A 20700-nucleotide genomic window follows, 5' to 3' on the forward strand; every position below is an offset into this window, starting at 1 on the left:
AATAAGGCACTGTACTTTTAAAAACTAAAACTGCTTGGTTCCAAGTTTAAAACCCAAGGAACAACCAGAATATAATATATAACTTCCCTTACTCAGCCTCAGAGAAAGACTCTGCAAGTTCCCTTCTCCATCTGAGATGCATTTTCTGCATCTTCAGTTATGGTGTTCTCCGTTAACTGCAGCTTTGAAAGGCTGGATAAGCTTATAAAAGCAGAGTTAGTTAATGCACAATGCAGGGTTACTTCTGCAGGACAGTTTTAACTCGTGGCTGCCAGCCTTCTGATCACTTTGCATCCAGCCGTCTCCGTTTGCTGTGAGAAGAGTCCAGCTTTGCCTTTAGTTTTCGCTTTCTTTGGGCCGCACTGCTCTCCGGGGTTTTTGTCAAGGGTCTGGCCCGAGTCTTTCCACTGCTCTGCTTCCTGTTGGTGGCTTTCTGTGGCCTTGAAGAGGACTCACCTGCCCCCTTTTGCTTTGCAGGTTTCGTCCCTGCCTCGGAGGCAGGGGGCTGTGTGGGTCTTTTGTTTGTATTCTCTTTTTCCCTTCTAGAGGGAGGGCAGTTCTTCCCAGGAGACTTTTTAGGGATCTTCACTTTATTCTCTTTTAAGGATGTCTTTCTGGGCAGTTGGCTGATTCTGTCCCTTGCAGCTGGCTTCTTGGCAGCAGGGGTTTTGGTGGTTCCATCAGGATGCTTGTCTTTGCTGGCTTTCACCACCGGTCCCTTGTCCTTCCTGTCCTGAGTGCTGCCGCCTTCTGTCCTCTTGCGTTTATTCTGCACTTCTGCTTTCGGCAAGACTTCAGTCATCTGCTTCCCTTTCCTTCCCTTCATTCCGTCAGTGCTCTTGGGCTTAATAGGAAACCCATCTGCATCCACCTGCAGGGCAAGCTTGGGGGACATCAGAGGGTTGATGCATACGCTCTTACAACTCTGTTTACTTTCCACAGCCTGCCCAAACGGGCTTTCCATTTTCTCATTCTTGATCAAACATTGCTGGGCTCTCAGCTTTCCTCGAATATTGGAATATTTTCTGAGGATCCGGGTACTGGCTGGGGTAGGTGAGTTTGTGGGAGGATGGCTACTTCGCCCTTCCTTGACTTCCTCGATGCTGTCTTCAGAACTGGGGCCAAGGCTGACATCACTTGTGTCCTCCGGCTCCACCTGGTCAGGATTTTCTCGAAATTTGGCCCAGAGCTTCTGTGTTTTCCAATTGTTCCTAGCAGGAGTAGCTCCAGGAAATTTCTTCAAGTGCTTTTTCAAGCGCTCAGCCTGTAGTGAGCTGGGGTACAGGCTGGAAGGAGAGTACTTCTGAAGAGGATGCTTGACGGGGGGGATGTCTCCCGGAAGACGAGTGTTGAGCTTCTTCACGATTACCAGAGACCGGGTTTCAGTAGTCTCTAAGAACCACTTGCAAACATTAGATAATTTAAAGTTTGTCATAAACAGCATCTGAACAGGAGAAAACTTTTGAACCTCCAATGAACCCCTACATTTCCGTGACCTTTTCTTGCTTTTCCAAATCTCCTTCAGTTTATCTGACTTGTTCCTTGATCTTGGTGTTGGCTGGGCTTCTTTCTCCAACTGGATCCAGCCTTTCTGAACTCTCATGTACTGGGCATTGAAGTTGGCAATAAGCTCTTGGTTCTCCTCCTCTGCACACCATTCCACAAACTTTGGCTGGTCGTCCACCACGGGGTCCAGATCCTCCTCATCTAAGGGATCTCCACTCTCCGAAACTTCATCTTCCTTTGGCATTGGGTTTCCTTGTGCTGCTTCCTTTTCTGAAGTCACTCTTGCAGTGTCTGAGGAGTCCAGAGAATGAGCATGTCTTAGGTTGTAGGTTGAAGAGGTCAGTCTTGTAAGCCTCGGTACCCATTTTGGGGGCCCAGCAGCATCACCACTTCCACTACTTGACAAGCCCAGTGCACTGGACGGCAGGTCACTCTCACCATCTTTACACTGGGTGTTTTCAGTGCCGACCTCATTCACAACCTCCTCCAGATCTTGTGTGGGAATTGGTTCTGGCTTCTCTTTTGATTGTTCTGGGAAAGTACAAGGAATACTTTCTGAGGGGTCATGAGCATTTTTCTCCCCTAACTTAGACTGAACATAGATTTCCAGTCTCTCTCCAGGCAGGGGCTGGCCCACTGTGGTTATGGGATCACTGCTGGGGAAATTATCTCCTTCTTCCCCCTTGACTTCTTTTGCCAGCATGTTTTTCAAAGTCTGCCTGGTGATGATCCCACCTCCTTCGTCCTCCTGCTCAGTGTCTTTCTCAGAGGGATTTTCATCAACACCTGGGTTTTCAGCGTCCTCCAGACCTTTTGTATGGAAGCCGTCGGCCAGAAGGCCCTCAGATGCTGTCTCCCCAGGGCACCCTTCTTTTTTAGAACGTTTCATACCAGGATTTTTAGAAATCTTGATCTCAGGACAAGCAGAGGAAGAATCTGAACTTTGACTTCTCAGGCACCTATCGGCAGAGGGGGGATCTGAAAGCTGACTCCTTAGGCACCTGTCAGAGGCCTCAGGGAGTTTTTTACTTTTTTTCTTCTTGTCCACATTCTCTTCAGGTGAATCAATGTTTTGATCGCACGTATCTTTTTCTGAACAAAGTTTTACATCACTGCTCTGTCCCTCTGATTTTCCTGTACCACCTGCTGCCTCACTGTCCTCAATTGCTCTGGGGTTTTCATTAGTAAAAGTGCTGCTTTCCTTCAAGGGCGGGCAGGTATCCAGCTCCTGAGTGTCTTCTTCAGTCTTGGTCTCAGTACTGACGCTTTGGTTGTCTTCAGCTTTTCCCAGGCTCAGGGGAGGCTCCAAATCCACGGGCGGACTCTGACTTTCTGAGCCCAGAGGACCTTCCTCTCTGCTGACTATTTCAGGAGAAGAACGAGGCCTAGAAACCACATCGTCACTGCCTCCCTCAGAAATGCTCTCAGCAGAGGAAACCAGGTGACTGTCTTGGATGACAGTCCCCTCCTTGATATCCAGCAGTTGGACTGGTTGTTGATCTTGTTCAGGGGAAGCCACCCCACTTGCTGTGGGAGTTGAGACCATGGAGCTACCTTCTGGCGTGTCCTCTTCGGGAAGGTGAGCAGGGAGAGGCGACGCCAAGCTGGAGGCTGTCATTTCCTCTGATCTAGGAGAGCTGCTTGGATTTGGTTTATTTGTCATGGGGCAAACCTCAGGCTCCTGAGATTCCTTTTCAGAGGAAGCTTCTCTTTCTCCTTCCTTGAGGGAGGTTACTTCTTTACTAGGTTCTTCATGGTCGTCTTCTCTGGGACACTGCACATCCACAGCAGGTCCAGGGGCGGAAAGTATGAGGGTCTGCTTGGCAGTGACCACTGCCTCTGGCTCCACTGTTGAACAGCTCGCTTTTTCTTGAGAGTGTAAATTTCTGGCCAGTGTGCGAACAGTTGGCAGCTCACAACAATCACCATTGAAGAAGTATCCTCGAGTACTCTTCCTGGCTGTTTTCCGAGAAGATAATATTGATCTTTGATTCTCCAAGTGGCACTCTGTTATTGGCTGACTGATATAAACGACATCACACTGGTTATCATAATCGTTTATCCTCAGCCCTGATGCCCTCTTACTCTTCCGAGCTGTCTTAATGGAGGTTGATATCATCTTGGTTCGCGAATGTCCATTAGATGCTTTGTGGACAGCTGGCATGGGGCTGGAGGCTAACCAACCATCTTTGGAATGATCAAACTGACCCTTATCACTGGGATGTAAATGATAACTCACCTTATTTCTTCCTAGTGAGTGAAGATGGTTCTCTTGCTTTGGCCTTGAATCTTGTTCACTGGACTCTAACTCCTGGCGCAGAGGTGTTTTTGAGCTACAGAGTAAAGCATTCTCTTTGTCAGCAGTTCTAGGTGAATTCCCAGTAAACCCTGAGTCCCAAGCCTCTTCTGATAAAGCTTTGAATGAATTTCTTTGAGAAACAATACAGCTGTTGCTCTCCTCACTATTCTCAGGTGCCACTTTCACTGCAATCAGACTTTCTACTAAAGCTGAGCTCTGCATATGGTCTTTCCCATCCTCACATATTTTCACATTCGTGTCTTGCTCCTGTCCAGTGGTCTGCCCCTCCAAGCTCTTAGAGGTGTGGTGGAAGCTTAATGAGGAAGAATTAGATGCGGTGAGGTATCCCAGAGTAGAACTATCTGTTGAACTACCAGAATTAGGTTTAGTGGTTGGATATTCAGAGGAATCTTTCTGGATAATAGTCACGGCATTCTCTCTTCCATCTGCAGAGTTTGTCTCAGGAGGAGGCTCCTTCAGGGCCTGTTCTGTCAAGTGTGGAGGGCTGTGCGGGTCTGATGAGTCTACAAACAAATCTACAGAAGGAGGAGACTTCATATCGAGACACGCAGCATCCTTTTCCTTATGTCTGGCGCCTAGCTGGGCACAGCCAGCGTTGCAAGTGGATGCATCCATCGCTCCAGAATCAGGCCGCAGATCCTCAGTGCCCGGCTGGGATTCAGTGTACAGATCGTTCAGGACGCGGATGAACTGCTTCTGGTGATGAGTGCACAGTTTGACCATAAACTTCTCCAGTGGGGACTTCGACTGATTGTTAGAATCTACTGCTATCGCCTCTGCTGAGTTCTCACTAGATGGACAAAGAGAAAGGGGAAATTAGTATGGTCATTTTCCGAAGAACATTTTTACATTATGAAATTCACCAGATGTTACTCATGCTATAAAGAGAATGAACAGACACTCTAAAACTGCTTCTAAGCGCCCATATAAATTTCATTTAATAAGTGAGTATTTACCTAATTAAAATATAAGGCCAGCCCTGATATATTCCCAAATTTTAGTAACATCCTTCATACTTTTTAAGTGATCATTCATAATAATTTTTATCTTATAGAAAAGAAATATCATTGATAAGAATTTTTCCAAAAATAAAATTTTGGCCACATTATTAACTCCAGTCAGTCAACATATACTTTCGTTTTAGGCCTGGGTATTCCTGTTATTAAATAGTCATTGATTTATAAGTCCACCACACTGACAAAAATTCAGATGCACATCACAAACTTTGGACTTAGAGAAATTGTAGTTTTTTTTTTTTTTAAAGATTTTATTTATTTGTCAGAGAGAGTGAGCACAGGCAGACAGAGAGGCAGGCAGAGGCAGAGGGAGAAGCACGCTCCCCGCTGAGCAAGGAGCCCGATGTGGGACTCGATCCCAGGACCCCGGGATCACGACCCGAGCCGAAGGCAGCCGCCCAACCAACTGAGCCACCCAGGTGTCCCGAGAAATTGTAGTTTTAACATGGTTTCTCAGTATGACTAATTGGCTGGACTTATAATTCTGCAAAGAGTAATGCAGGAATTCTTCTGCCCCCTTCCTGGGGCAATGAGAATTAAGATCGGTAATTTCACATTTCAGACACAATGACAGATGGAGTTACAAGCAATTGCTGATTCCTAGGCTCTAAACAAGGAAACAGGAAATCCCACTTTAAACTGCAAGGTTTTGTCACCGCAAGGAGGCAGCCGGATGTCTTCTAAGTCAAGTCCCACCTGCTACATTCTCCTAGACCTTCAACAAGCATTTTACGGTACTTCACAAGACGTCATTCCACATCAGACAACCACTTCCGTAAGTTATCCAGGACAACTCTGAAGTTTAACCCGGACAGTGGGCGGTGGCGGGCAAGGATGATACTAGACTCAAAATAAGCTAAAAGCAAGTCCCACTCAGACAGCTGAGGGTTGTCAAGGGCTGCTCAGTGTTTCTGGATGTCTTGGTTTTACTAAGTTCAAGCAGTTGGAGAGCTCCAATTTTCTGGGTTTTTTTTGGTTTGTTGTTTTTTAAATTATTCATTTGAGAGAGAGTGCAAGCGAGCCCAAGCCAGGGGGGAAGGACAGAGGGAGAGGGAAAAGCGGGTTCCTTACTGAGTAGGGAGCCTGACCCAGGGCTTGATCCCAGGACCCCAAGATCATGGACCAGAGCTGAAGGCAGGGGCTTAACCGACTGAGACACTCAGGGACCCCAACCAGTTTTCTGGAGTTTTATACAACTTGTCAATCTCTCTCTCTCTTCCTGAGTCTCCATAAGGAGACTATTATCTGACTATGAAACCGTTGGGGCACTGAGGGCAGCTTAGTAGACATGTGTTAAATAGATGTTACTTGATAGTACCTTCCAGCTAATTCTTCTTTTTCTTCAATCTCTGACTTTATCTCCCAGCCATGAGGTGCCTTTCCAGGAAAGCTTACTTAGCCTACACTGGCCTCCTGCCTTCCTCACCCCCCTTGCCCCTATGTCTGTCAGGTGGTACCAACAGCATAATATGTGTAACAGAATACTGTATTGTAAGACAGTAGCGAGTGTTCTGCCACTTACTAGTTGTGTAACCTTGGCCAGAACACTTAACTATTTTTGGTCTTAACAGAGGTGCCCCCTCTTCCACTTAGGATTAGTACAAAGGAAAACCTACAAAGTTATCAGTTACCATTATTGTCAGCCAGTCATATTAAACATACTTGAATAAAAAATAACTCAGAGATGTGCATTAATGCTTTCTCACAACCTAAAGTGAATTTTCCACATAAAGTTTATACTTCAAGTACCAAACATTTAAAATTCTAAAAAACATGTTTGATGGAAGTCTTTTAAAAATTATATCCTCCTCTGTACATAGTTTATTCTTTCTTAATGACTCAAGGTTGTTACCATGTTCACTATTATTAAAGTTTAGCTGTTGTGGTTTTTTTTTTGAGAGAGAGAGAGAGTGAGAGCGGGCATGTGTGAGTGGGGTGGGGAGAGGGGCAGTGGGAGAGAATTTTTTTTTTAAGATTTTATTTATTTATTTAACAGAGAGAGAGAGAGAGAGTGAGAGAGGGAACACAGGCAAGGGGAATGGGAGAGGGAGAAGCAGGCTTCCTGCTGAGCAGGAAGCCTGATACGGGACTTGATCCCAGGACCCTGGGATCATGAACCGAGCCGAAGGCAGACGCTTAACGCTTAACGACTGAGCCACCCAGGCACCCCAAGAGAGAGAGAATCTTAAGCAGGCTCCACGCCCAGTGTGGAACTGGACACAGGGCTCAACCTCATGACCCGAGATCATGACCTGAGCTGAAATCAAAACTTGGATGCTTAACCTACTGAGCCACCTACGTGTGCCATAGCTGTTAGTTTTATTATACTGAACTAAAATATATAGATAGCTTTGGGGGCTATTCAATTAAGTAAATCTGACTCCCTTAATACAAAAAAGTTACACTGGCAGTCTGTATGTTATTAAAATCTTTCTTATAATTGGCTGTGAAATAGCAGGTGTTTAGGAGCCTTACTTCAAGTGCTAGACTGGTACTTTAGGTAAAAATAAAGATTCTGAACGAAGGCTTCAGGAACAGTTTTATGAGTAAAGTACATGGATTTTCTAACAACTTCAACTGCTTAATGCCCTTTATTTCTCAGTTTTTGGTTTTTGGAGGTGTTCCTGATGTCTCTGAGAGAGGTGACTATAAATAAAGTGGGATATCACTGCCTTTTCAATGCATCAAAAAAGTGCATGTTAGCAATACATGAAAAAAGGTAAAAAAGGTTGATCAAGGTTTACAAAAAAGATAAAGAAATATCCTGGTATCTTACTGCAGAAAAAAATTAGAGATAAATGTTTCCCTCTAACTTAAGAAGCACAATTATCACCAAAGTGTGAAAATCTGGACTCTGCTCCATGCCTATGGCTTTGCTCTGGAAAGTAGGTTTTAGTATTTGGGGTAAACAATATGCTTACAGATTAATGAAATCAAGATGCATACCCAATAAGAGGACAGAATGCTCTGAAAGAAACTGAGAAAGCACTTTCTTCTAAAGTGATGCTCACACGGAATAAAAAACTGAGTAATAATTAATCCACAGGTGAGATCTAACCTCTTTTATGGTCGTGAGACATCTCCTACTGTTCTCTATTTTAATTAGCCTCAACTAAGTAAGATTTCCAAAGGGCCATGAAACCACCCCTGAAGCAACGGTTGTGGCGATATGGCCGAGTTAGTCCCAGAAGACAGAACAGACAACTACAGGTAGGTATGAATCTGTTTCACAGCACTACAGAAAGGGAAATGGGGTCTTCACAACCAAGGCACACATACTGCAGAAACATCAGTACCTACCAAACCTAGAACAGCAGTATAGCATTCAGGTGCTGAAAAACAGCATCAGAGAGGGGAGTCCAGGAGACAAGGAGATTAAAACTGCAAATGGCAACCTTGCGTGAAAGAGAGAGACATTAACAAAGGGTCATTTGTAGGTGCGTTTTCCTGGCAAAAAGGATCAGGGAGAACATACTGGTGAACCACAGGTCATCAGAGCAAGAAGTAGGGAGCTCTTCATCAGTTAGGTCCTGGGCCACCTCAAAACAAACTCCACCTGGAGTGACTACACCTTTTCCTGAAATCCTAAGCCATAGTAGTTTGCAAATTACATTGGCAATCAAAAGGAATCATGTATATTTATTCTATATGTCTTGTATCTTGTCTCTTTTACTGACTTGTCTTTGTCTTAGCTTTCCAAGCAAATGTAAGCTACCTGAGCTACTTGAGATGTAAGGAATAAGGCAAGGATCACATTTCATGCTCTTCTGTTTTTTTCTGAGCAAAAATGAAGGGAGAGAAAAAGCATCAAGAATGCTTCATGGGTTTTCTTCCCGGGCAGCTTCATTTGCTGAGATAGGAACACAGGGAATGAAGCGGGGGCGCTGGAGATTGTTACAATAGGTATGTGTCTCATGAGTTCCTTTTCTTACATACGGAGTTGAGGTGTTTCTAAAATTCTGAATCTGAGATGTTCTGGAAGGCAACTGGACCGGTAGCTTCACTTGGATCTGAAAACCTTCACATTAATACTAACCTTTGTCCAAGTGTCATTAAATGGCTTTGTTATAATAGCTAACTTTTAACTACAGTAATAAAATAGCTTTTGGCTGTGCCTATAACTTGTCAAGCTTCCTACTTTTTCTCTAGAAATTTTTCAGTAAGATCTTAGGTTTAGATGAATTTTAATTTCAGATGATTTGAATATTTAAAGTTAACCTCAACTTCTTGAAATTTGATGCTATTACAATTTTTTCATTTTTTTTTAAAAAGGGGGTGCAGTTTTTTAAAAACCGGTTAGTTTCTGCCTGAGTTTTAAACAGCTAGTCTTTACCTTTGCTTCTAGTTATTCCGTTTTTTCCTATAGTCTCAGGCCTTTGAGAGAGCCCAAATATGCATTTGCCCTGATTTAGAACACTCTCAGGCACTAAGAAGGTAAATAAGAGAGGGTCAAGCTTCTTTCCTGCAGCCCATTCCCTCAACTCGACTGAAAGGGGAGCACTGTAGTACCTCACTGACTACAGCTATGGTATGTCCCTCACACCTGACGAGGTAAGATCTTTACAAGAACAATAATTCATCACAGATTTCAAAATCGCTCGTTTGATTTCATGTTCTTCCTGCTCAACAACAGGAGTCTGTAACAGTTAAGTAAATGATTTATCAATCAGAAATACTTCACCACTAGAGAGCTGTAAGCTCCCCTGGGAAACGGGAGGTAGGGCTGTATAAAAAGAGGGAAACTCGACTTCCAACTGCCTGGATTAGTTCTGAGTGTCTCTCCTTGGGAGAGAAATCGCTTGCATGACTTTTGACTCTGTCTTTCTATCCCTAGCTCAATGCCCAAGTCTTAAGGGTGTGGTCATAGGATAAGATAATATTCATAACAACTCTGAAAGGTACAGTTTAAGAGTGATGTGTTGTTTCACAACTCTATCTATAATGATTTACTCAATAATGTTTTTCCAGATCAGAGGTTAGACACAGTTGAACTTGCCTACTTGGTCAATACTGTAATACTTAAGTCCCCAAAGAAAAGCATTCCTATGGTTAATGTAAATGGTGGATTGTCAATGCTTATCTTAGGGTAAAAGAATAAAATGAGGGGCGCCTGGGTGACTCAGTCAGTTAAGTGGGTGCCTTCAGCTCAGGTATGATTCCAAGGTCCTACTTCTCCCCTTCCCTTCGCTGCTCCCCATTTCTATGCTCTCTGTCAAATAAATAAAAATAAATTTAAAAAATAATCAAATAAATTAAAAGAAATAAAATTAGAAGAGGGATGACAGAAAGCTGAAAGGAAAATTTTAAGAGTCTAGACTCTGGGATTGATGGTTTCAGGTAGTCTCTCAAATATCTACTAACTTCCAGCAAAACTCATGATGGCAAATGCACCATCAATGATGACCGAAATACAAAAGATCAATGAAGACACTGCATGATGTCTGGATCATCAGAGAAGGGCAGTCCTGGGAAAACAGAAAGGGAGAGAAAGCTCGAGAAAACCCCTGACAGAGTAGACCAAATAGTTAAGAGATGTAGATTAATTTGGCTTGATTTTTCTACTTAAATTCAAGAAAACATAAAAATGCATCATCAGTTCCTCTCAAGGCAAGAAGAGCTGTATTTTTTGCTAGACAATAATCTGAAATTATGTTCCCTAATTCCTTATTTTCTGGTCTTCTGAACACAGAAAATGTGTTTCAAGGGCTTGGATAGGTCAGCTGACAAGTCCTTGCTCTGCACTGGGAAATGTATCTACCCTTGGCTGGCTGTTTCACATCTGCGGGTCACATACTTGGATACAGGAATATTCCAAGTACTACGACAACACCCACTGTGTGTACGTGTGTGTGCGGAGTGGAGAAGGTGGGCAGTATGGAGTATGGTGATTTTCCAAAAGCTATATGTAGTTTAGTTGAACCTCTAAACTACGGAACAACCAAGTTTTCCTTCCACAGAACTGAACTAGGAGAAACCATAAAAGGGTACAGTAGACAAAGGCAACAAAGAAATGTGAGAAATGAGATCATAAGATCACAGAACAGAAAGTGACCTCTTAAAATCAGGCAGTTGAATACCTGACTTGCAGGTGGCTGAAATCCAAAATAGAATTTAGATGGATTTGGATTTAGAAAAAGCACTTCTCAGAACTGCGGTTAAGGAGAATGATCATTCCCTTAGAGATGAAAAACACAGAGGAGGGGTGTATGTGTATTTTCAAACCCTGGGTGATTGCTGACAGCATCTTCTTCAGGTGCAAAGTAGAAAAATAGTGAAGAACTACTGATCTAAAACAAGACATGCAATCCCTTAGTAAGAACTTTCTAAGTCTACTGCGTTCCTAGTCAAGTTTACTAGAAGCAGGGCAGAACAAAGATTCCAAAAATTATGAATAATCTAAACTGGGGGAAAGGAGAAATGCATCCAGGGCTGCTTACCGAGCATGAAGCCATAATTTGCTAGTTTTTCTGTATCTCAGGGCTTAATACCTCTGTTAAAAGTCTATTATTCAGAGTAGATCTAAAGAGGATAGAAGCCTTTTAAGGCTTGTAGCTCCTATTTCTTTTCAACTTAACCAAATTGTCAAATTTCTTAAATTACAATAAAAATATAAATACCAAGAAAATTCTTATTTAACATATTTTCACCCTATAGGCAAATGTACCCCAGAAGCCAAAATACAATCAAAAGGTTACTTGGTGAATAGAAGTCAGAGCAAGGGGTCATAAGCACCACAGTCCAATGCCTTTGTCTCCTTTCTAGGAATATAATGAGTTCACAGATGCTTCTGCCAAACCATTTATAGCTGATAGTTTTTTTTTCTACCAGATTGATTTTTGTTTCTATCATCTCAGGTAAGACTATGCATGTAAGGCCAAATACATGAAATCTCGATGTTAATTTACATAAAAGGAGGGAAGGTTCATAGGCTATGAAAGACACAGGATTTTGGACTGGAGGACATAAATTAAAAAGTGATAGTTCCTGAAAGTGAGGGAAGAAATATCCCTAAGTGATATTGCTAAATACTGGTTTGGTGAGAGCACTAACCTAAATTATTCATCTAATGAGTACTTTAAGAATTCTTAGAAAACACTTTAAAATAGACTTTAGGAAATAATACAATAATTTCAGACCAAGAGAACAGACCTCTGTCTCAGGCTACTTTGAACTGAAAAAAAAGTGTATCACTGGCCTAAGTTATAAAGCCAGAGTGGAGAGAGACAGTACAAGTCTAACTGACATTTTAGGAGGTCAGGATTACATGGGAGCTCATGACAAGCCAGCTGACTGACCTATTTCTCTTTTTGATTTTAGTCAGAGGATTAAAATCTATGTTGCTTTTTGGGGGAAAACTGCCCTTTCACTCCCAGTTTAAATGACCAGGACAATGATGGACTAGAAAAATGCCCCTGCAGCAGAAACCAGGTGCTCAGTTCCCACATGCGAGGAAATACACTGTATCGTGGGGCTCTTTTAAATCCCCTCATCATTGGGCAAGGGGAAAGAAACATTGGTCAAGGCCCAGGAGAAGCCAAGAACTGTGCATGGCTTCCCTGGCACCCAGACAAGACTCCATTAGGAGGGGGTGTATTTCCTTTGTAGTAAGAGTGATAACAACAACCAATACCCATACCACCACTTTGCAAGGCAATGTGTACGGACAGGGGGCTCTAAAGGAGGCATGGGGAACTGACACAGAAACAAACGAGAGGACACTTAACAGCTCACATGACAGATCCCAGCAACAAAAATGCTTTTTCCTCTCCAGAAACAGGGTGGTATGTTTTTGACAGATACTCTCTTTCTTTTTGGGTGAAAGGAAGAGGGAGACTAGCAGATTATAATAAGCAGCAGATAAATATTTGATAGTATCCTGAGGTTTTCGTGATTGTTAGGGGATCTCCTAGCTCCTAACTTTTCTCATGTTCTCTTGAGGTTCTTAATCTCCATTCTCGAAACCATACAAATCTGCAGTGTAAGCCTTAAAAGCGGAAAATTCTACTTTTGTTGTCATATAGTAAATCATGAAGGCATTCCTAATTAATTGTAATCACTTGAAGACTAGATCACTTTAAAACCTTAAAAAGGGATTCTTAATTTAATGTTACTTAATTCATGAGGTGACTATTAGAGGAGGTAAAATATTTAAAAATTTAAAGTATAGGGATAAGCAAAGCATTTCTGTATCTACCATTCTGGGGTGCTCTTGGAATTAAGTCCTTTATCATCATTCTCCACTCCACCTCTCTGGAAACTCAAGTCTACTGTTGGGAGATGTGCTGGAGTGGGATGAACTAAGCAGAATCATCTGTATATTCAAGTCTTTGCTCAGGGACATTGAAGACAAAATGTAACTAAATGTACACACTCACACACAACATACTCAACTTAGGTATTTTACCTCACTCCCTATCCCAAGGTTCCCTGTTTCCTTTTGCTTCCCATCACTATCCAGCTCAACTAAACAGACCCACCCTTCCTTGGGGAATACTGTATTTTAAGCTCCCTGCCACTAGGGTTTCTCCTCATTTTAGAGTTTGCTTCACATTACCCAACTGCCATCTTCTTAAAGTCCAAATGCGATCTTAACTTTTTTCTTTTTTTAAAGTAGGCTCCAGGGGCGCCTGGGGCTCAGTGGGCTAAAGCTTCTGCCTTCAGCTCAAGTCATGATCCCAGGGTCCTGGGATGGAGCCCCGCATCGGGCTCTCTGCTCCGCAGGGAGCCTGCTTCCTCCTCTCTCTGCCTGCCTCTCTGCCTACTTGCGATCTCTCTGTCAAATAAATAAAACCTTTTAAAAAAGTAAAAAATAAAGTAGGCTCGATGCCCAGCGTGGAGCCCACACAAGGGCCTGTACTCATGACCCTCAGATCAAGACCTGATCTTAGATCAAGAGTCAGGCACTTAATTGACTGAGCCACCTGTGCACCCGATTTTACCTTTTTTTGGGGGGGGGGTGCATAAAACCTATAAAGCCTGTCAACTTCCCACTGCTCATACTTCATCCTCCTTAGCACCTTCTCCCTGGGGTCTGTGTCAGAATTTCTTACTCTACTCCCACGGTTTGTTTCTACCTTTTATTAAATAGCACTTACGTGGTGTCGTGGCATAACGGCTGACATGGCTATCTTCTCCACTGGTTTCTGAACCTTCTCTAGGTACAGAACAGGACTTTGTCCTTTTTAACTCAACAGCTTCACTGCCTAACACATGGGGCTTAGATAATTTCAGGTATAAGTAAGCAATAAATAACCTAACCAAATAAATTACTATGTAGTGAAAATAATTTCCCTAGGACATTTTTCAAGGGAACAGAAAACAACATAGGAAAAAAGAATAATCTTCCAATGAACATGAATTCAAATCAACGAGTCAGGGAAAGGAAGAAGGGAGTTTTGAAGATCAGACAGTAAAAGGTGTAGGTTCTTAACAGAAGGCACACAGGAGGTTGCTAGCATGCTCTCCAAGGTACCAGAATAACTGGGATGAAAAGGTATGGTTTACATTAGAGCTTTGACTGCAAACCAGAACAAGAAATACCTTTTACAAAGTGACAAAGTACACATCTCAGTTTGCATTATCTACTATGACACACACATTTCAATGAAACAGTATTTATCCTTATTATATGCTATGTGCTTTTTCTCTTTTCTTTTTAAAATGTTGGTTAGGCCCCACTAAGCAGCTTACAACTAAGGGCTGCAACTGGTTGATCCAGTTTGAAAAACTGGTCTACAAAGACTTACCAGTTCCTAGCACCTCATAAGAATCTGCTATCCTGGTCATTTTCTTCTTAATTCATCTTTATCTAGCTAATGCTACACTGCCAGGTTTTCCTGGCAAAATGTTTCTAGTTGATTTAATAGATGGTGGAATGAACACCTCTAAACTGTGCTGGCTATGATCTGTTTGGAAGGCTCAGAACCTCGATAAGAGTATAGCAAAAATCACTAAATCACTGGCAGAAGAGTCCCCAAATTCTTTCACTGGAAAACTAATGGTCTGGTGATTAAAGACATGCACGCACACATGACCACTCTCACACTTGGCTCTTATATTTTGTTATTCAAACTACCACCACGTAAAAAGAGAAGTCTTCAAAGCACGTAAAACGTCAACCTTGACTATACAAAAAACCCAGTGTACAATAGAAATGCAGATAAATCCCACCCAACTTTCTAATTTTTAATCTTAAACATCTTCTACTTTCTAAACAACTGTTAGTCTAGTCTTTGAAAAGAAACAAAGAATGACTAACAGTTTGATAATATGCCTGTGGAACAGGACCAAGAAATGCAGAAAAGCAGCATTCCAGGTTTTAATCACAGTTCCAACACTTTAAGGTCTCTGACTGTAGTGTCCCTAATACAAACTCACCTGCCTCTTTCAAAGTTCTAATCAATACAAATGACTCCCTCTACAACTTTCAATCTGATTTTCTCACCTTCCCTATCCCTCACACTAAATTAACTCCTGCCAGATGCTTTCACTCCTTGCATTTTTTGAGTATCTGCAAAGAGCCCAGCACAGCACTAAGTATCTTTACATACAGAATCTCATTTGAGCCTCACAGCAAATCTCTGAGGCAGGTGGGTATAAGCTTCCTTTTACAGATAAGAAACCCAGGCTCAGAAAGTTTCAATAACTTGTTCAAGATCATGTACAAAGAAATTAGAAGGGCTGGGATTTTAAACAAGGACTATCAAATTCTCTCTTTTTTTTTAACGTCTTTTTTTTTTTAAATTTTATTTATTTATCTGACAGGGAGAGATCACAAGTAGGCAGAGAGACAGGCAGAGAGAGAGGGGGAAGCAGGCTCCCTGCGGGGCTCGACCCCAGAACCCTGTGATCATGACCTGAGCTGAAGGCAGAGGTTTAACCCACTGAGCCATCCAGGTGCCCCCAAATTCTGTCTCTTAAACCTGGGATAGTCTCTCCTCTCCTCTCTATGCCTTACCTACTCTTCAAGTTCATTTCCTCTACCACCGAGTCAACAACCCCAACTTCTACTTAACAATAAAGTTTATAAGCTTCTAATATAACTTCTTAACTGGTAATTTCATAAGATAGATTTAATTAAGTTATAAGTGAACCTAAAAGAAAATTATTAGATTAAACCTCTCATTCTAAGGTTGAATCATGAGCGCCAAAGTGGTACAGAGATAAGTATAATGGCTTGGAATCATGAGTATTAAAGAAAAACTCATACTATGTGAGGAAAGCAAGTCCCTTAAACTCCCCACATTCCATGTTTTTCATTTTAAAAAATGAAAGATTAGAATGGGACAGTATTTAATCAATATGGGGGAGCTAATCAAAAAGTTCCTGTGGTCACAACAATGTGAATATACCTAACATTACTGAACTGGATACTTAAAAATGGTTGAGATGGTAAATTTTTTTTTTAAAGATTTTATTTATTTTGACAGAGATCACAAGTAGGCAGAGAGGCAGGCAGAGAGAGAGGAAGGGAAGCAGGCTCCCTGCTGAGCAGAGAGCCCGATGTGGGGCTCGATCCCAGGACCCTGAGATCATGACCTGAGCCGAAGGCAGAGGCTTTAACCCACTGAGCCACCCAGGCGCCCCGAGATGGTAAATTTTATGTCTCTGCTACAACTAGAAAAAGATCTACTGAATAAACTTTAAAAATATGAAAAGAAAAAAACAAAACAAAACAAAACAAAAAACCTGTTACATTTTGAGAATATACAGCATGTACAGGCCTCACGCTTATAAACTGATTCAGTGGATCTGGTATAAGACCCGGGCATCTACATTCTTTTTTTTTTTTTTTTTTTTAAAGATTATTTATTTATTTATTTATTTGACAGACAGAGATCACAAGTAGGCAGAGAGGCAGGCAGAGAGAGAGGAAGGGAAGCAGGCTCCCCGCAGAGCAGGGAGCCCGATGCCGATGCCGGGCTCGATCCCAGGTCCCTGGGATCATGACCTGAGCCGAAGGCAGAGGATTTAACCCACTGAGCCACCCAGGCCCCGCGGCATCTGCATTCTTAAAGATTGATTCTAACTGAGACTGATTACATCCAATGATCCCCCCAAGACTCTTTGTTGCTCCAACATTAAAGACAGAACTAGCCTGCACACAACTGAAATAGACATTATAAACAACATACTTTAAAATTAACATACCTTGTAATTTTTACAGAAGTATCATCACATTCATACGGTTCATAATAAAAACTTTAAAAAGCAGATTTGTTTTAAATAAAAGCCAACTAAGAAATGAGACCCAAATCTATTTGTTTTTCCTTTAGAAAATGCTACAATGCAAAGGGGAGACCTAAGGTTTATAACTTATTACTCAATAAAGGCTTGCTACTTTATTTCCCAATGTTAGAACAGATACAATTATAGTGTATTTGTTTCACATTTAATAAGAGATTGCATTTAATAGACTCAGGGGTGAAATGAGGCCTAAACGGCATTCAGGCTGCTACTATGATTTTCCAGATGAAAACATGAGTGATCTAGCTAGAAAACCAACTTGACAGAATTTTAAAGTACCAAATAATCCCTTATCGCTCCACACTGCTGATTAAATAAGGCTGGCCGAGAGTATAATTAACATCTTGAAACTACTTGTCAAAAAACAACAGTGTTTTTACATGCCTATAAAAAAGCTTCAGACTCAAGATTTAATCCTTATGAGTTTTATATATATTTTTGCTGACTTCCCAGGTTCATTCTTTCTAAGCTGCACTCCAACCAAATCATGACTTAAACTATTAACTTTTCTTCTAGAACATTTCTTTTCCACTAATGTCTGAAAAAAGCCTTTCTACTTCAATTGTAAATACAGCTTGGTACATTTCTAGCTTGATACATCATTTCCTCCAAAAACAGCAAAAAATCCAATAACTTGTAAATTGAATAGGATTAATAAAATCCTGTGCTAAATGCTTACCAGTGGAAGCAGATGATAACGTGTACACTTGGAATACAAGAACCATTATCTACCGCACTACTTAGTAAATTCTATTAAGAAAAAAAGATTTTGCACTCTTTTCGGCGACAAAATCTAACACCATATGATGTAGGTATGTTTTTACATTTCAATACAAGTGAATGGTGAGAGAAAGGGACGGTTCTTGAGGAAAATCTAAGAACTATACAACTCGAGAAATGGCAGAAAGCTAACCCATTTTCCATTTTCCCACTCCATTTCCCTTATGCAATTTCCCTGACTCTGACACCTTGTTAACACAGAAAATCTCTGAATTAATTCCAAAGTATCAACAGAGTCAGAGAAGAAAATTCTGGATTAGCAGGAGTAAGTCCTTTTTAAAGTTATAATAACTGGAGAACTAAGTATCAATTCAAAAACAGGACCATTAAAATGAATCATTTATGAGACGCCAAATTATAAACCTACTATATTGATCCAGCCACCAGTTTAGAATGGATTAATGGCAAGAACAAGTAATTATAGCTTTGAAATTTACAAAGTAGCAGTAATTAGGTTTCCAGAAAAATGTTCTATAAACACGTGGCATGACTGAGTAAGAGGAACAAATGAAGCCAATAAACAAGCCGACAGTACCAACAAAATTTCCAAAATTATAAACACTGGACCAAAAGGCATAAATAGATAGCCAAAGAAATAAGACAAAAATACTAACTAAAAGATAATCTGGAGCAACTACCAACAACAGCCTCACTTTTTAATATAAAATGCCATTAGAAATTATCAGAAATCACTTCAATGAACACTAATTACACATCAATTAATTACATACATCAAAAGCTTGAAAAAGCTTCCTCTAATACTTTGCTATACCATTTCTAATCTTTATCACTGTAATTCAGCTATTCCCCTTACCACTTTACAACAGGAATCGCTTTATAATCCAAAACTTCTTTATACACCTAGTTTCTAAAAACCACAACTGAACAACATATAGGCTGCTCTTTATTTGTCCAGGTAAAAGAAAATGCCAGTACCTTCCCAAGAATCAGAACAACTATAATAACCTCAACTACTTGACAGTGTTGCTTTCATATTTGTGCTTCAAGAAAAGAGCAAACAAAACTCAGTAAGTCATTATTTTAGCAAGCAACTAAGCATAAAGTTTTACTCTGTGGAAATTATGATTTTTCAGATATAATTACATAAGCCCAGCAAACAGGTATTATGAAAATATCAATACATATCTTGTCTAGCTAAAAAAAACTTTTTAAAGAGAATAATCCAAACAAGGAAAACCGAGGTAGAGAGCATCAAATTAGTAAAGGCACAGGGTTACAAGGCAGTGTGGCACCCAAATACTGAAGCACAATTTCAAAACAGCAACTTCTAATTATCTAAGAGGTCATCTGGAGAGACTTAACCATTAAAAAATTACCAACATCGATTACCACATACATTTACAGTACACCCAGAAATCTCACCCCTTCTGTGGATTTTTTAAAAATGCATTGAAATCTTAAGAAGTAGAAACCAAGCTTTTAAAACAGCTTTTCACAACAAAATTTATTAGAAGAATAGTGGTTTTGAAAAGTCTAGCATCCAGTGAGAACTACCATACACAACATTACAGCTGGGAATGTTTCTCCAAAATGTCATGGTCAAATAATACAATGGAACCATTAAATCTTACACATGCACGAAAGAACTAGCGCTTCTGACATACAATGCAAAAAAAAGGGGACCACATGGATTAAAGTTTTAAGTACTCATCACATACATTAAGACACAGCTTATTTTAGTCCAGTCAAAAATCAGAACTGCATTAAAAAATTTAATGTAGTGCAATCAAACCAAAAAAGTTAATTTGTGATCATAAGTGCTCTACTACATAAACATTGATCAGAGCAAGAAACAAAAAGTTCAAATCACACAGTACAAAAAAAATCTGTAAATAAATATAAACTACAGTACAAGAGAAATATTAAATTATACAATTCCGTCAAACTGTAAACAGTATATTGAAATGAGGTCCATAAGAGTAAAGGGGGTTCCTGTTTTGTCGCATGACACTTGAACTTCTAGAAATCTGAAAGATGCCATTTTCCATTATCTTCAAAGGCTATGGGTTTTATATATGGAGAGTTCCTTTTAGATGTAAGATATCAAATATTAAAGCAGAGGAATAATCTATTTTGTTAACCACAGATAGTACTGTAGAAAACAAATGGAGTCGTAAAGAATAAAGACCTCTAGGAGACAAGTCTTAACAGTAAAGATGCAAAGGGCTAAAACACTGGAATTAGAACTTCACATCATTAAAAACTTGTCACTGAGGACTTCAAGGCTACAAAACATACTGACAAAATTGTCTGCTGATATGCAGACCTAGACCTCTGCTAATTTTTTGACATTTACATACTCATGTTACAACACCAACTTTGGCAGAATCACTACTAATAAACTCAGAGCACTACTGGCCCAACGGTTCCATCACAGTGGCCAGTGCACAGAATTTTCTAAAGACATTGCATAAACTAGAATGTAGAGGTCAGACACCCAAGGACCAGTGCTTGAATTTAGTAGTAGTGTGGTGAAGAAGCAAGAGCCACATCGAGGAGTAACCGCATCTGTTATAGTTTACAGAAGCAGCAAGGAATGTCATTTAATTGTGCTGGCTATTAGTGGCATTTAAAAACATATAGTTCGTGTGTGTGTGTGTGTGTGTGTGTGTGTGTGTGTGTGTTACACATGTGCTGGTTATACGCTTATGCACATTCTGTTTCTTTAAATACACTGTTAACAGGAACCCCCACGTTATCTGCTCAGTAGTAATAACTGAATATATAGAATGCCACTATAAGAGTGTGAGGCACCGTGTGCTGGAGAGTTATATGCAGCTTTAAAATCTGTTTGGCTGAGTTATACCTGGA

General features: G+C 40.8%; 1 protein-coding gene across 2 annotated transcripts in view; it reads right to left on the reverse strand.

The window, feature by feature from the left end:
• Nucleotides 1-283: 283 nt before the first annotated feature.
• LCOR (ligand dependent nuclear receptor corepressor) overlaps nucleotides 284-20700 on the reverse strand; it is a gene marked incomplete at its 3' end in the record, with an annotated part of 135034 nt that continues 114617 nt past the window's right edge. For both annotated transcript variants that reach the window (XM_080822497.1, XM_080822498.1), the window contains exon 8: nucleotides 284-4616. In XM_080822497.1, coding sequence (XP_080678623.1) covers nucleotides 284-4616 — 4333 coding nt within the window. The remainder of the gene's footprint in view (nucleotides 4617-20700) is intronic.

Source organism: Martes martes, assembly GCF_963455335.1.
Source record: "Martes martes genome assembly, chromosome: 14".
Classification (NCBI taxonomy): domain Eukaryota; kingdom Metazoa; phylum Chordata; class Mammalia; order Carnivora; family Mustelidae; genus Martes; species Martes martes.